Genomic DNA, 17,990 nt, shown 5'->3' on the forward strand with positions numbered 1-17,990 from the left:
TAGAAAAGAAAAGGGCTTCTCCAGTTAGAACCTCTGGGTCAAATTCTGCCTAAAAGGTAGAAGCTGAGTCACAATACCTCCTGAGCAAATGTCATTGCTTAGGAAACAATTGCTGCACAGCCAGAAAGTGCTTTCCTAAATATAATCAAAATTTGGTGTAAATTAACCAGGAAGAACAACAAATCATAAATTTTCAACTAGAAGATAACCCTGTCTTCAACAACTTGTATCATTTGCAAAGATAAACTAGCATAGTTCCCCCCTAGCCCATTTATTTGGTTATTTATTCATAGAATCTTTTGCCCATCCTTCACCATAAGGTCCTGGCAATAAAGAGAGAGAGGGAGAGAGTGTAGCAAGCCCATCACAGTTATAAAAACACATACAAGTATTCCACATGGAACAGAACAGTATAAATTTCAGACTGCTCAGAGCAGAGACATTTGGAATAAAGGGACATGCTTTTGTCCTATGGCTCTTTCAGAATTGTGTGGTGTCTTAAAAACAAGGAGACGCTAAGTCGAATTGGTTTGGGTCAGTTTCCGAATGTAATAGTAGCTAATAACACTGTTTGTCAGCTATAGGCAAAACAAATTAAGAAATGAAATTACCAGTTTTCATTACTACACATGTCTCTTTCTGTCAAATAAGCTATAAGGGTGCACAGCTTGGTGTTTTGTCCTTTAGTCTGCTATAGTATATGATTTGCATCAGACAACATGTTCCAGGTTTCAAAGTTGCTGTACAGGAAAAAAAAGCAATGATAATAATAATGAAAACAATAAATCCGCTCTTCCTAATGTAGTCCATGGATTGTGGCTCTGTCAGGAAATAACCTTGGTGATGAGGTTGAGAAAGGGAGTTGGCGCAGAGCCAGCAGCCTGCCTAGCATTGAAGCAAAGCTGTTGCTGCTTCAGAAAGAGCCTTGAATAGGAGTCTCATCTGGTTATTAAACCAGACAGTGGAGAGATATTTTCCCTCCTGGGAAGCAGTTACAAACCTCAGGCGCTGAAGCGATGTGAGTGCATGTGACGATTGCATTTCAAAGCATCCTGCGCCCTGAACTTGGGAGAGTGAAATATAGCTTGCATAAGTGAACAGGAACGCTTGGACTCCCTGACCTAGTCCCTTATTTTTTAAACGCGACTCCAACCAATGCCGGTGACTCCTTTTAAAACACACACACAAAAAAAAAAAAACCATGTACAGCTGTGGCATCAAAGCCCTCAAATTAATGAATGGTAGACTTACCAACAAAAGCAAACCGCAGCCTATATAATCAGCAAAGTAAATCCTTCTATAACAAGGCACACTGAAATGTATTTTTGACTTCTGACCTCGTCCATCTGCCTAATGGAGTAATAGGCTATTCTCCCGGGGCCTCTGTGTAATGTCTTTGTCATTCCGGGGCGGGGAATAAAATAAAATGGCCTGATCACACTTCAGTCAGCCAGTTGTGCTGTCTGTCATATTTAAGTTGGCTAGGGCAGCTTTTCTGAGATCTTGTGAAGGTGTCAGGGGCATACCTGGAATGGTTCAGTTAGGTTTGTGGAGAGTGGAAATTATTATGGGTGCCCATCCTTTATGGGGGGGGACGCGGGTGGCGCTGTGGGTAAAACCTCAGTGCCTAGGACTTGCCGATCGGATGGTTGGCGGTTCGAATCCCTCCGGCGCGGTGAGCTCCCGTCGTTCGGTCCCAGCTCCTGCCCACCTAGCAGTTCGAAAGCACTCTTAAGTGCAAGTAGATAAATAGGGACCACTTTATAGCGGGAAGGTAAACGGCGTTTCCGTGTGCCGAGCTGGTGCTGGCTCGCCAGCTGCAGCTTCGTCACGCTGGCCACATGACCCGGAAGTGTCTTCGGACGGCGCCGGCTTACGGCCTCTAGAGCGAGATGAGCACGCAACCCTAGAGTCGGACACGACTGGCCCGTACGGGCAGGGGTACCTTTACCTTTTATCCTTTATGGGGGTAAGGAATATAGGTCAGTGAAAGAAGTAACATCATGAAATAGATGTTGGGACTAGAGCCTGATTCTCACATAGGTGTTCATTGTTCTGGGGCTACAGTATCTAGTGATGACTTGCAACAACACTGTGGAAAGGACAGGCGAACCAGTCTGTTTCCATCCCGTGTCATTTTTGCATGCATTCACCCAGAATTCCATTTTGTTCTGCATTAACCATGCGTTCCTTTGGGGGGTGGGAATCCATATTTAAATACATATTAAAGTATGTGCTCTGTATCCAACAAGGTCAAACTCAGGGTATGCTTATTGAAATCAAATCATTTAAGTTAGTTATGCCCATTGATTTCAGTGGGTTTTCCTCTGAGGTTGCCCTGTATTTTAAATGCATTTTCTCTGAAAGTATGCATTTCTGAATATATTTTCTCTTGGAGCACACATTTTAAAAAGCTACTTTGCGACCTTTTTTGGAGCTAAGAACTGCATCAGTATATTTGGGAAATGTGAAAGCTGGTGGGTAGCCTAACAGCCCAATCCTAACCTTACCTACTCAGAAGTAAATCCTATTCAAGTCAGGCAGGTAGAGTTAGGATTCCAGCCTACGTTCCAAGAGCTGAATGTTAGACTGGGAGTTGCAGATCAGATCAGTTCGTGTCAGAATTTGCAAATACTGCTTTTCTCAAGCATCCCTAGGCTATGGATGTAGGATTGTCATATCCCTTAAATCACATGCAGTCCTTTTCAGTGGAGTCAGCTGACACATTTAGCTCTGCCGGTCAATAAAAAGATACTCATCAACTGCAGAAAAATCAAACGATGTGGCACGTTATGTGTGAACTAGTCCACACATTGCGATAATTTTGGTCACACTTTTGAAGGTTTACAGTCTTGTTCCCTTCACACCTGTTCCACAGCAAACCAGGACTTGACACTAGAAACAGAATGCTCTGTCTAGGGCTTTCAGTATATTGATTGGGACCCCAGGACCTTGTGTGCATATGCAAAATACTTCCACATGTGCACATTGGCTCATGGGGCGTCACTCTGGAGAATCTTCAGGAGGAGAGGACTACCTGTGGAACGCTGAGCCTTCCATCACACTTGGGCTTTTACTGTGTGGACAGAGCACAAATATTTTTCTACATTGCCCACAAGACCCACTATTTGGTCCTGCTGCCCTTGCCTTTAGTTTGAAGAAGCTGTCACTATGGCTATTGTTCAGAGTTGTAGAAAGAGTTGGCGGGAGGGTCTTTTGGTTTCAGACATCATGAGGGCCTAAGGTGCATGGGAATTTAGATGTGCTGTGTAAACCATCTCAGAAACCACCACATATTTAGGAGGGGGAGACAATAAAAAATGTGGAACAGACTGAAGAAAATGAAGGAGGGAATGGAAATAAAAGAGGATAATGAGAAAAATGGAGAGGTCCAATTGCGAGAGAAGGATATCCTGAAGGATTGATACTGGTGAGCGAAGGCCGATCAGGTGGTGTTTCCTCGCAGAGTGCTCTAAGAAAACACTGTTGGCTTAAATACAAAACGTAAAACATAAACTATAAAAAAGCAGACTGCTTTGGAGAATGGATTCAGGGTTTGAGGCCAAGGTGAGCTATGCCACAACTGTATTTAAATAGCTACTAAGAGTAGCTTTGAACATAGTCCAAGTACAACTTGAAAATCTTACTGAATGCACTGCTAGGTTTATTTATTCAGCATCCCTTTATGGTAATGATTAGAGATACTGGTAAGAAAATCTGCAGGCTTCCCCACACAAAGCTGGACAAAAAGGAAAATGTTACACAGAAAGCAAATTATTTAGACCAGTCCTATGCACTGTGACTCAGAAGTCCTATTGAGTTCAATTAAACTTACCGTGAAGTAAATGGGTATAGGACTACAGCTTAACGTATTTTTCGCTCTATAGGACGCACTTTTTCCCCTTCAAAAATGAAGGGGAAATGTGTGTGCGTCCTATGGAGCGAAGACGCCGTAGCCCTGCGACCCTCTCCCGGCTGGAGAGGTGACGCGCGCCTATGGCAGGAGCCTCCATAGGCGCGCGTCTAAAGCAGCCCCCCGCCACCCTCTCCTGGCTGGAGAGGTGACGCGCGCCTATGGCAGGAGCCTCCATAGGCACGCGTCACCTCTCCAGCCGGGAGAGCGCGCGCGGGGCTAAAGAAGCCCCCCGCGACCCTCTCCCAGCTGGAGAAGTGACGCGTGACTATGGCAGCCTTTCCACTGCTCCCTGACCTGCTCTTTGGGGCTGGTGGTGGGCTTCCCCCCGCCAGCCCCAAAGAGCAGGTCGAAAGGAACCTGAAGCCTGGAGAGCGAGAGGGGTCGGTGCGCACCGACCCCTCTCGCTCTCCAGGCTTCCAAGGTAGCCGCCTGAACGCACCTTAAACGCACCTTGTTTTAGAGTGGGAAAACAAGAGGGGGGAAATTCTCCCACTCTCTGCGCAGCGCCTCCTGCCACTTCACTGAAGGGGCGCTGGGCAGAGAGCGGAAGAATTTTTTCCCCTTGTTCTCCCCCCTCTAAAACAAGGTGCGTCCTATTGTCCGGTGCGTCCTATGGTGCGAAAAATACGGTAAATTGTTGTTCTTTAAAAAATATTTATAAAATTGATGAATACCTAATTATTTATGTAAATAGATTATAGACCCCTTTTATATTAAACAATATTCAGAAGCTTACAAACAGTAAAAACTAGTCTGCAGAACAAGCATCAGCAAGAACAATCAATCCCTCAAATATATCAAAACTTAAGCAGAGAAGAACAGTAAAATGCCAATAAAATCAAATACTGTGGTCCCTGGAAGGGTATACCAGGGGCCATAGGATAGAATGGATATGGCCTGAGGGAGGAGAAGGAGGTCCACCCTCACAAAGCCCCACAAGTAGCAGGCCTAGAAACCTCTGCCTGCCTTGTTCCTCCAACATCAGCGTTCAATGGTGGCAATGGCAAAAATGCTTTGTGTATTTTGCTTAGTCACATTACAACTTGAGCTCTGCCCAGGGCTCACAGCAGCATTCAGCAGAATCAACTCAGAAAACCTTCCAACTTATGTATAAATTGGAATTAAAGCTATGACAGAAATGATGTGACTGTGAGGCTAAGATTTAGACTAGAAAGCTGTTGACACAATAAATGTTAGTTGAAGTGTAGGATTAAAAACTGCCCTTTTGGGCTGCGTATCTTAGTGTTCTGTGTGCGTAGTATTGTAACCTGATTTGGACTAAGTCTCACTGAAGTCAACGGGACTAGCTTCTGGTTCTGGTTCCAGTATTTACAATTGCGTTGACAGGAGCCAAGCCATGGTTTGGTTTAGCATTACATCTCAACCCAGGTTCATGGTTTGTTTATCTCCAAACAAACCATGAGCTATAACCAAGGTTTGTTTTGGGCTTACTGCTCCGTGGTTTGTATGGGGGAAACAAATCATACCCCTGGGTTTGGATGTAACACTAAGCCAAATAAGGTCATCTGTGCTTATGTTCCATTCATTCAGACTAGACAGTGGTGCAGCACATATTCCTTCCTGGTATCCTATGGTTGGTTAAGAGGCCAGTGCTCATGTAAGACAAGGGTGTCTCCTTTCCTGAATATGCTACGGTTGCAGTTTGGTCCACATTTAGATTTGCAAGGATCCAAATTAAAGGCTTGATGTCTTGGAGCCACATATATCTCAGCAGCAGTGCACATGATTTGCACATACAAAATCCTAAAGTCAGTCCCTTGCAATCTCAGGTTAATGAAGCTTGGAAAGCAGGGCTGGGAGAGAACCTTCTGCCTGCAACCTTGGAGAGCAGTGGCCAGTCAGAACAGACCAAAACTGGGCTAGATGGACTAGTCCTGTGACTCAACAGAAGGCATCTCTTTGTCTGCAAAAAGAACAAAGCTATTTTTGGAGTGCACATTAAGGCGGCATCTGTTTTGTTTCTTTAGATTTCATTTTGTTTAGTGCATGACGTTAAAGTCCATTAGCGTCCGTGAGCCTTTCGTCTGGCTTTGCTTTCTAGGATGGCTGTTAAAAGTGGGCCTTTTGGAAAAGTGATGTTTTGACCTGGATTACCGCGATGATGAATTACACTTGACAGTCCTATCTTGTTAAGACTTGATGAATACTATGTGGGAAATCCAGGGAGTGGGTGTAGAATGGGGTTAATCCTTTTTATTAGAATGTTCCAGCACAGCACTGAGAATACATCAAAAAGCAGGAAAATGGGTTAGTGGCTTTAAGAATAGCCTTGTCGTCTGCCACGTTGCTTTAAAAAACAAAAAGAAAGAGAAATGGGCTTCTCTGTGCTACATGCTCTTGCCTTGAGACTTCCCCTCTCCCTAAAATATTTCTCTGATGGCAGTAAACGAATTGCATTGCCCTGCTGGTTGTAAACCTGCGGGTACTCTGCTGCGGAGCCATATGGCTCACATTTATTTTAATGTGCCTTTGACAGGAGGAGAATAGCTGAGACTGCTGAGGAAAGTGCTTACACTTTGGATTCCAGCCAGCGAAAGCTCAATTTATTTATGTTTAGTAACTGAGTAACTCCTTTTTACAGTAGAAATGGGGCTTGAAAAAGATTAAAAGACTTGACATGTCATTTATGCTACTTTTTCTTGCCCCCCCATTTTATTTTTTGCAAACAAGGCAAACATGCTTTCCATTCACAGCATCAGTTTATTTTTAACTGAGCCGAGACCCCCCCCCACTCCACCCGCCGGTGGAATTCCGTGATCTATTTTTGGAAAGCTTGGTAGAATTTGCTTAAGCAAGATTATGTGTAAGGAGTTTCCTCATATGCAGACCAACTAAAGGTCACATTGGCTCTCTAAGTCTCAGAGAGGCATCTCACTCAGAATTGACACAGGATAGAGTTGATGGGCTGGAAACACCAGATGCTGTCGCCTTACTGGAGCTAATCGTGTGTGAAACCACTCAGCAGTCTGGACAGGAGACCACTGAGAACCTTCTGCAAGAGCAGGATATAAAATCAGGGGATGATCTAGGAGATGCTTTATTTGGAGATAAAACCTGGAGCTTCATACTTAACAAGGAACACATTCTGTGCCAATTTCAGCTCTTATCCAAACCAATGGCCAGATTCTGGTAAGACGGTTTTGTCCCTGGTCACGCGCCTGTGGCAAACAGGCTTTCCGTGCAATCAGGCAGGAAGCTTTCGTGACTTGGAAGAGGGTTGATCCTGTTTTTCTTCTGGGCTGTTGATTTGCCACATGTAGCAATAAGGATGCACCTCAGCTGTGCCTTCAGATGATGCCTGCTTCCTCACATGGCTGTCCCTTGCTGAATGGGAGCAAATGTGTATTAATAATGTTCCAGGTTGCAATTAAAAAATAAAAGCAATGAAATAATGGCTGTAAAGTAATATAGGCCCTCTGTGATAGTGTACTCAGTTATTTATGAAGCTAATAAAACAGGCCACCTGGAGGTAGAAATGAAACAGATCTATAATTGCTTCCTATAGGAAAAAGATTGTGTTTTTGGTAGAAAGGTATTCTGTTTCCGTTTCCTGAAGTCCTAGGCTTTAGCAGTGCTAGAGGTCTAAAAGGTAATAAAAAAAGGAGCCAGTGTTTTTCTACACTAATCGTATCTAGAGATAATACTCCATCTCATGTTGTCATTGTGTTGGGCAGTTTTAAGTGCACAAGAGAAAGTTACATTGATTATTTCATACCTGGCTCACTTTTGTTACCAGGTTTTGGCTAGGTTGTGCGATGGCCTTGGTATGGATGGGGTCACTGAAGAGCCACAAATGAAGGGACTCTCAGTGTGGAATAGGAAGCACCAAAGATGAATGGAAGCATCTGTTGAGAGCATGATGGAAGGGAACCTCTTCCATGCTGACTTGTCTCTCATGGAACCTTAAAGCCAGTAGCAAGGAATCTGTAGCCATTTATCTTGCTGCTGTTGAGCTCCAACTCCCATTAGCCCCAGCCAGCATGGCCGATAGTCAGGGATAATGGGAACTGTAGTCCAGCAAACTACAGGCACCAGGCCAATTGGCAGACCAGCAAAGATGTCTGCAAGCAAGTCTTGAAGGCTGGCAAAGACTCTTCTCCTGAAGAGAGGGGAGTGGTTGTGGGCGGGAGCCCGAGCCCCGCCTCTAGCAGGGGGCATTAGCCCCCTGCCTCCCACTTACCTGGCTGACGCCCACGCCCATCGGCAGGCACCCAACCAGGTGCCTCCGAGGGGGCGTGTATAGCAGCCTTAATATGGCAGCGCCAGCCCCTCCTCAGCCTCACTCTTCGTTGTCCCGTCGCAATTCACCCACCCTCCACTTGAAGGGCTAGGTGTGGCCATCGCCTATGCCTTCAATTTTTGGGTATTCCGTTAAAGGAATCTGGCGGTCGTGTATTCTGTCCGATGCCTGCTTGGCGGGAGGCCATGGCACGACCCTCGGTGACATCAGGGGAGAGCCTATAGTTGGATTAGCATCAACAGGCCCCACCTACTGGTGAATAAACCCCCCTTGTTTCAGACTCACCCCTCTTTGAGGGGGTGGAGTCAGATGACGTAATCCAATGCCTAAGCCAATACCTTTTCACTTGCTGTAATCAATAAAGTTGTGGCCTTTTCTTGCCCATTAACCTTATATCACGTGTCCTTGTGTATTCATTCCACTTTGGGGTGGGGGGATCAGGTCCTTGAACCACAACATTAAAGTTGCCATGTGGGAATCCCTTGCAGACGACCACAGCGCCTGGAGACAATCAGGTTGTATATCCACAGCAGTGACCAGAGGAGGAATGACCACTGGGAGGAGCTCAGAGAGAAGAATTGCCAGGGCATAGCTGCATCAGCACAACCTGATGCCTTCTTCTGCCCCTGCTGCAGCAAAACATATGTCTCCCATGTCGGTCTTTACGGCCACAGCAGGCGCTGTAACTCTCCAGTTGTTAGAATTCACCCCCAAGAGTGCACTCTTCCATTGTCTCCCAAGACAGGTGGATGGTGACGAATATCAGCAACATCATAATCCCCAACCCCTGCTTTAAGCCTTGCAGAGAATTCTGCAGCATGTTCAGAGGTGCACACGCTAACTGCACTGGAAACTGGCTAAGACCGTTGGGCCTCACAACTTCAGGGACACAAATCCATCATTATTGACCTTTTCACTCAGGTGTCCCTGATGATCTTTTAAAGAACCACAGAGTTCCTTCCCAGGACACAGTTTGAGAAAAATATTGTGATTTTCTTTTTTCTTTTACTCACTGACTGGTCACAGGTCCCACCTCACCCCTGCCCCAATAACATGATGAGTTGAAACCCATCTATCGCCTAAGATTAAAAAAACCTGGTATTGCTCCCTGTGGATGTGTGGCAGCAAGAAGGGCCTGAAGGCCAAATGGCTCTAATTGCCTGAGACAGAAGAGTTTTTAACCAGCTCACACGTCCTGTTGTGCCTTATTGCTGTTAAATATACGGCCTCATGTTACAAAGGCTGTCAGCATCTTTTATGACCATCTCAGTTCCTCCCTTCTGACCATTACTGTTCTCCCATCATACCTGTGCAACTGTCGCACCTAAATTGCACAGCCATAACTCATCATCTAGTTTCCCCCCTAGTCTCCTACTGCCGTCTCCCAGTAAATCAGGCAGGCTCCTGTCATATCTTCAGGAGTCAAGCAGCTAATGCGTGTGCGCGGTTAATATTCTACACTGCAGGCTAACAACGGCCTGCTTCTTTGTGGGGAAACAAAAGCATTCAGAATTCCAGCATGAGGTATCTCTGTCTGGACCAGCTGCACAGCAGGGATAATGCATTTAAGGAGCTGTTTTGTTTTATTTAAGGCGCTCTTTTCAAAATCAGTATGCATTGCCTAGAAAGTATGTTCGGATGCATGAGAAAGGGATAAACACCAGACCTTTAAAACACATTCAAAGCACACATCCAAGAATCCTGGGAACTGTAATTTGTCCTCCACAAACCTGCAACTCTTCGCACCCTTAACAAACTGCAGTTCCCAGAATTCTTGGGGTGTGGGTGTGTGCTTTGAATGCCCTTTAAAAGGTCTGGTGTTTACACAGCCTGTGTGATGAGTGTAGGAAAACTATGCTCCTGACAGGTTGATTTATTTCTGATGTAACAACTGCATGACGACAAGTCTACCTTTTTGTGCAGCACATGGGAGAGATGAAGGAATGAATGAAACAAGACAAACACACATCGTGCATTCGTGCTACTTAAATAGCATCACTGTGTGGCAGGCCTCTGGCATTAATTTCTCATGCACAAGATATGCCATGAGAGAGTAATCGGTTTGTGAAAACATGGGGCAAGATACTCACTAGGCAGGTAATAATGTTTCCATTGCTTGAACCTTAATTAGCCAATCCAAGTTACTTGAGGTTTAAGAAAGCCCTGTGTTTGTTTGTTTTATGTTGGGTACCTAAATAAAGATAGGGACGCTGTGGGTTAAACCACAGAGCCTAGGACTTGCCGATCAGAAGGTTGGCGGTTCAAATCCCTGCGACGGGGTGAGCTCCCTTGTTCGGTCCCTGCTCCTGCCAACCTAGCAGTTCAAAAGCATGTCAAAGTGCAAGTAGATAAATAGGTACCGCTCTGGCAAGAAGGTAAACGGCGTTTCCATGCACTGCTCTGGTTTGCCAGAAGTGGCTTAGTCATGCTGGCCACATGACCCGGAAGCTGTACACCGGCTCCCTCAGCCAATAAAGTGAGATGAGTGCTGCAACCCCAGAGTCGGCCACGACTGGACCTAATGGTCAGGGGTCCCTTTACCTTTATAAAGAGGGAGGCCTTGTGGGTTGGAGGTTTCCATGTCCAGGAGATAGATTAGCTGCCTGTTCTGGATGGGATGGCACTCTCTTTGAAGGAGGAGGAGCAGGTGTTCATTTTGGGGTATTCCTTGATCCATCTTTGTCACTAGAGTCCCAGTTGACCTCTGTGCTCTGGAGTGACTTTTACCAGGTTCAGGTGGTTTGCCAGCTGCAACCTTTCCTGAACGGTGACAGCCTGACCACAGCGGCCCATGCATTGGCACTGCCTGAAGGCTTGATAGCTGTGCTTTATGTGGGGATTACCCTTTTATCTGATCCACAGTTGTGCAGACTGCTCACAGGACCAGATTACTGGCAATATGTTACCCCACCACTAAGAGAGCTGCCATGTTCAAGGGACTTCTGTTAATTCATAATGTCTTAAACAACTTGGGGTCAAAGTCCCTTAAGGACTGTCTAGCTTCTTATGTTTTATGGATATCTTTGTTGATTTTGCTTTTATCTGTTGTATTCTGTCTTGTTATATTTTTAATGGAAATGCAACTTACAGGTGTGTAAAAATAAGTAAGTCCACTTGCCCTAATGGGTGTGGCAGGTTGGCAATGCCTCCTTTCACTGGGACCTGACGGAAACCAGGACTGACTGGGTTTTCACTTCCGGTGGGCAAGCGTTGGCTCCCTTCGCCAGCTTGGAAATCTGGCTCCTGTTAAATTGGTCAATGGCAGACAGGCTTGGAGAGCAGGTGCCCCCAGGAGGAAATAGGCTTTCCTAAGCTCCACTCCCAGGGTATTTAAGTCTTCCTGTCCTAACTCCCGGCACCTGGTTCCTAGAGACAGTATGGGAAGAAGAACCTCCATGTTGTTGTTACCTCTGAGATGGCTGGCTATATAGTTAGAGGTTCTAGGCCTCTATTCTGCTTTATATAAAAATAAGCAGTTAGGTTTGTCTCGTAAGAGAAGCAGTGCCTGTTTTTACTGGAACACCTTTGAATCTCTTTTGCAACACCTTTGTTGTTCCACAGTTAAGATCGGAAGTTGAGATTGGAAACAAATTAAAGTTGCTCTGGAAAGTGCAATGAACATTGATGGAACTGCACTGCAGCAAAACTTTTAACAGCAACATTGACTACCACCTGATTAAATGACCAAGGAGTCCTAAGAGTTTTAGCTGAGTAATCCATTAACCCTGCCTAAATAGGCACGTGAGAAAGCAGTTTAAAAACAAACCAAAACCAACCAACCCCCGATATTCTTTTGTTGTGATGTGTGAATTCAACATGTCACATCAGGTATTGTCTTTGAACAGGCAGTTCCTGTTTTCACACGGAATGAAAGCCTTTTTGAAAATGTCAGTTTTATATTAAGGATTGCTAAAAATAACTTAAGATGGCTATAAATCTACTTCCCCGTTGATTGGGGGGAAGGGGTAGTTTGTTAGCCTTTCAGAATGTTTTTGATCCATTAACAAAACTAATGAATTGACTAAATGTGGCAGTAGCACTATATGCTAATAACAATAATGAAAATGAATGAAAATAAGTTGAATGCCGAATTAAGCATGTATGCTGATATGGGAGGGAGAGAGAAGGAAACTGGCAACAGGCCAGCTTCTCCACCCAATTAACTGCACAGAGCGAGGAAGGCCGAGAATGGGAATAACTCCCTCTCCCCACGTGGGAAATTGGTTGTGTGTGTGGAGGCACACACAACTTGCACTCATGCCAGCTCCTACCACCAGCACTCCTTCCTCACCCCTGATTCCCCCAGGCAGAGGTGCTCAGCACCAGCTGGCCTGGGGAACCCCACTGCTGAGAATTTGTGAAATGGTGAGAACGGTTTTCATTCTAAGCTGGTCACCTTCTTTCTTTGCAGCATCATCGATTCTGAAAAGAGAGAAGCGGAAGAGGACGAAGAATGTTCATTTTAACTGCGTTACGGTGTACTACTTCACAAGGAGGCAAGGGTTCACGAGCGTCCCCAGCCAAGGAGGAAGCACTCTGGGCATGTCCACACGTCACAACAGTGTGCGCCAGTACACACTGGGGGAATTTGCAATGGAGCAAGAGAGGCTTCACCGAGAGATGTTGAGAGAGCATCTCAGGGAGGAGAAACTGAATTCTTTAAAGCTCAAGGTAAGGACAAGGCTAGCGAACTGCATTGCCTCTCTACTGTGTGGGCAAGAAGCAGGAAACAGAGGAATTGCCGCACTTACATCCTTGGCAAGATTGCGTCTCCGCTTCTAACATGGCTGCACGTCAATTGCCCCAAGGAAGCTGGCATCTTCCCTGTTTCCCACATTAACTCATCAGATTTGTAATAGGCTTCCACCTGAGCTCTTTAAGGCGACAGCTTCCTTCCTGCTATGCAGATACAATGGCAATTCATTTCCCCCCATCAAAGTTCTCGCTTTGATCAAAATTTAAAAATGGTTAGCCAAATTGCTTAGTGCGGATTGTTCTGCACAAGAGATTTTGGCTGGTTATTTTAAGAAAGCGCTGCTTTGTGTTAGGAATCTGGGTAATGTGGGATGAGGCTGCCGGATAAAATATTGGGACCCATTTTATATGTGTTCTGTATGGTATTTACTTGCAGGAGACTCTGACTGAAGCATGTCCTGCACCAATCTGTTTATGTGTTCCTTCTCATGCCCAGTCAGAGCTTACAGGTACTGGACACACCTGGCGTTCAGAGAGATGATGCTACTGACTGTCTCTGCAACATTTTGTGTCTCATATTGTTTGTCTGGGACTTGAGGAATCTCTTATTTTTTTATGGTCCCAGGCTACTGGCAAATACACACACATGAAGACAAGTCACCATACATGGCCAGTGGGCCATAGTGGACTTGCATCGTCTGCTTAAGCGCCACAGAGGCACTCCAGATTGAGCAGGTGGTTGCAGCAGTATTTAAAGCACTCAGTTTGGCTGATTTGAAAGCAGATCACATCCAGATCAGAGTCAAAACTTATTGCAAATTCGTCCCTCAACTCTGTCCTTGTGAAGGGGAGTGGGCAAAGCAGACCACATCCCACATGTCTTGGGATCGCGCTGGCAGTGTTAGGAACAAAGCAGACGAGAAATGGGTTGTTACAAGATGATGGTGGCAGTGGTGGTATGTACATGGCTTCCCATCAATGCTCTAGGCAGCTTAAAAAGCAAAAGCAAAAGCAAAACCGACACTATACAAAATTAAAAAATACAAAAGGAAATAATTAGCACAGATGAAAACAACAACTTAAAAACCTTCGTTCTAGTGAAGATGGAGAAAAACAGGTTTTATGCAGCTCTGCTTAAAACAAACAAATGAGCAAGAGTACAAAATGTATTTTGGTGGAGAACCTGGAGCCCTCCAAATGTCATTGGGCTCCAAGTAGCATCAGTCCCAGCCAGAATGGTGAACTGCTAAGGGTGATGGAGTCCAGCAACATTTGCCCACCCCACTCATTATTTAAAACCACATTTGAAACAGGAAAGGCCTATTGTTGATTTTTAAAGCACATAGTGCACAGTCCCTGGTCAGCTGCAGGTTGTTTGAGAGCTCCTCCTGCTGGCCACTTGGAAAGAGAGCAGCACATTGGTTCATCTTTGTGTCAAAAATATTTTTACACGTTTCAAAGAAGTACATGGTGCTGTCTGTGAGACAAGGGTCTCAGAGCGAGCTGTACAGTAGAAGTAGATGCTGTTGCACAGCTTCGTTGTTCTGTTTAGTCTGTGGCTCTGCAGAATCAAAGAAGCTATGGCAGAGCATGCAGTTACATGTGGGACCTGCAATAAACGTTTGCAGTATGAAGTGCTCCTGTTATGGACATTCCATCTCCATCTCCACCTCTCATCAACAGTCAGTCAGCATTCCATGCCCACTGAGCATGCTCTGTCTTCATTGGGTTCTTTTTCAGGGTTCCCGTCCTACTTAGTGGTTTTCTTTTTCTAAAGATTAGTAGAATTTCTGCAAACATTGGGGTTCTCAAGAGTACTCCTGTGTGCAGATGGTGTTGTTTTGCCTGCTATCTCTGAGGTCTCAGGCTATGTAGGGCTGAATACAAATATGTAGCAGAAGGTGTATTAATATGCAGTCTTAATATTTTTGGGGGGAGGGGTTCCTATGCAGATTAGTTTAAATTTGCATAGGAAAATTTTCTGTTGCTGTAGAGCAGCTGTAGGGAGCCTCCAGTCACAGGGAAAATTATGCCTGTCAATTTGGCCTCCAAGGTTGTTGCCCACAAAGCATGCCCACCTGTCCCACAACCAATGTCGCACACAATGGCAGGTGTGGGGCAGCTGCAAACGTGGCCTCAAAGGGACAATCGGCAGCCTAAAGTTTATTTGCAAGTGGGGCTCCCTATCACACTGACAGGAAGCCACACTGGGCTTGTCCGCACTAGACAGTTCCTGGTGGGAGAACTCCCTAGCGCAGCTTGGAGGGCTTATTTGCTCAGTTCCAAAGCAGTTTGCATTCAAGCCACTTTCTCAAATGAAGGACAAAAGCTCCGTTCCCAGGGGTGCAAAACTGAGCATGCTCCATTGCAGGCACACTCCCAGCACCAATCAGTTGTACCTGCCGACCAGCTACCAGTGGTTACATCGATGCTCTTGGATTGAAAGGTGATTGTCAAAATTGGCCTGTGAAGGGTTGGGCAATTAAGGACCTTTACCACCAGACAGATCCAATTTAACATGCTTATTTTGCTTGTATTCCGTAAACAAAGCTTTGAACCTGCTAAGCTTCCCTAACGTCATATTTGCAATTGGCATCCGTTCCTTGCTACAAAGGAACTCGTGAAGCAGGAACATTTTCTGCCCCACATCACTGATTTCTTCAGGTCTCAGAGGACCTTTGCAGTATGTCATAGATAAGGCAAAACAAGATGGCTACTACTGCAGTAGCAAAGCTGGAGATTAACATTAGGTTGAAGATCAATTCCATTAGAATGGAAGGTTTCTGAAAGTGTAGCCTTATTGGAGTTCACCGATTGGGTCTGCGTTGCTCCGGGACAGGAGGAAGGAAGTCAAATGACACCAAGGTTGGTTCAAAGAAAGAGTTTATTCTGCTCTCCGGATAGCAGAAGGCACTTGCGTGATGAGTCCACAGCAGGTCCAAAGAAATCAGAGATTACATGCAGTATATATATCCTCCAGGCACCCTCTCCCTCCTTCCCCAGGAATCCAACCACGTCAGCCTATGTACGCAGGTTGACATCACATATGTTCTTGCTCTGGTATTCTTAACCATGAAAGGGTATTCCTTCCTGTACTTCTGACCATAAAAGGATCTTCCTCTTCCTACTCTTATCTTGGAGGAGGAGGTCGTCATCTCTGAGAACACGCTCTGGCGTTGTTCCCGGACTTTTGTGCGTCTTTTGTGGTCAGGACATAAGATAAGGCACAGACGTGTCTTCTCTGTTCTACTGGTACAGTCAGGGTCATCCCTTGCCGTGACTGATCAAGGAGAGAGTTTGTTTATACAGCTGTGTCCTTGTTATGCATTTGCTCAACAGCTCAAGTTTTATGCATTTTAGAGTGCTCTCTTGGAGAAACAAGAAAAGGGGGGCGGGGGTTGAGTCGGTTTTAAACTGACTGCACAGAAACCCATTCCTTCAAAGGTAAAGTGCCCTGCCACTTAAATTGTTGCCAATACTCCCATGTGCCTTTCTTTTCCCTCTTTTGCATGACAAATTTGATGCTTTCCATCATGGATTGTCTGTAGCCTCACCTAGGAAAAGTGGCTGGTACTAGGAGTTAGGGATGCTAAAAGCTGCTGCCAGTTCAGATAGATAATACTGGGGTAGAAGGATGAATGGCCTCACACTATATAGGGCAGTGCCATACATAACAGTAAGCAGTACTGGAACAAGCCAGCCCACTTCCATGCCAGGAGCTCCTTAGTTGAAAGCAGTGCTTCCCCCCCCCCCTAAAAAAATGTTTAGGCATACTCTCATTTTCCTACTCATATTGAAATACTGCCCCTCAATGAGGCCAAACTTAGATTCATAACATGTTTAGGGGTATGTGCCCCCCCCCGAAATAAGCACTGGTTGAAAGCCATGTTCATATAGCCTTTCATGATAAAAACAGGGTTTGTTGCCCTTGTTAACTGTTTTCAAGCTGAGAATGGCTCTTCTTCTCAATGAATCCCCCACACGCTCTTTCATGGCTCTGTGTTGCAGATGACTAAGAACGGCACCGTGGAGTCTGAGGAAGCAAACACTTTGACACTGGACGACATTTCCGACGACGATATAGATCTAGATAACACAGAAGTAGACGAGTACTTCTTTCTACAGCCTCTGCCAACAAAAAAGCGAAGGGCACTCCTGAGAGCCTCCGGGGTCAAGAAGATTGACGTAGAAGAAAAACACGAGCTGCGAGCCATTCGCCTGTCAAGGGAGGACTGCGGCTGTGACTGTCGAGTCTTTTGTGACCCAGAAACGTGTACCTGCAGCCTTGCAGGCATAAAATGCCAGGTGAGAAGTGAACTCAGGTACAGTCTTAAAGGGGCCGGGGGAAACGAGGAGAAGCCAAAGTATAATTACAGGTATTTGGTTTTTTTAAAAACCCAGTGGCATCCTCCCCCCACCATTCAAATATTCCTAATGTATTTTTCATTCTTCCCCCAGTGGTAGGAAATTCTAGGAGTCTCTTTATAATGCCTATCTCAGTATGCAACAGCAACTACGCTGTTGGGAGGCCAGGTGAGTGGCAGCACCCACCTATCCATTTGCTACAGGGGAGCAGCGTAAATAAGGTTCTCATAAGTCATGGCTTCTGATAAGGAGTCCTAAGCCTGGTTAAGCGTAACCATGGTTGACAGTTATGGTAACATAACAGTTGAGATCATTTGGGTCCAGCAGAGTGGGGACGGGGAACTCATGCTCTAGAAAAGAGTATGAAACCCCAACGGACAAATCTTGATAGCTTTCCTATTTGCAAGCAATCAGCAGTTTTACATTTACGTTGCCCTTGGTGTCCTTTAAGGGATGCAGGTGGCGCTGTGGGATAAACCACAGAGCCTAGATAAACTGCCGATCAGAAGTTTGGCAGTTCGAATCCCCACGACGGGTGAGCTCCCATTGCTCAGTCCCTGCTCCTGCCAACCTGGCAGTTCGAAAGCACCTCAAAGTGCAAGTAGATAAATAGGTACCGCTCTGGCGGGAAGGTAAACGGCGTTTCCGTGCGCTGCTCTGGTTTGCCAGAAGCGGCTTAGTCATGCTGGCCACATGACCCAGAAGCTGTATGCCGGCTCCCTCGGCCAATAAAGCGAGATGAGCGCCGCAACA

At 45.6% G+C, this 17,990-nt stretch overlaps 1 protein-coding gene across 4 annotated transcripts in view; it reads left to right on the forward strand.

The window, feature by feature from the left end:
- CSRNP3 (cysteine and serine rich nuclear protein 3) overlaps positions 1–17,990 on the forward strand; it is a 94,680-nt gene that overhangs the window by 67,780 nt on the left and 8,910 nt on the right. For all 4 annotated transcript variants that reach the window (XM_077936856.1, XM_028747587.2, XM_028747603.2 and 1 more), the window contains 2 exons: positions 12,589–12,848; positions 16,881–17,177. In XM_077936856.1, the coding sequence (XP_077792982.1) occupies positions 12,589–12,848; positions 16,881–17,177 (557 nt within the window). The remainder of the gene's footprint in view (positions 1–12,588; positions 12,849–16,880; positions 17,178–17,990) is intronic.

Source organism: Podarcis muralis, chromosome 1, assembly GCF_964188315.1.
Source record: "Podarcis muralis chromosome 1, rPodMur119.hap1.1, whole genome shotgun sequence".
NCBI classification, from domain to species: Eukaryota; Metazoa; Chordata; class Lepidosauria; order Squamata; family Lacertidae; genus Podarcis; species Podarcis muralis.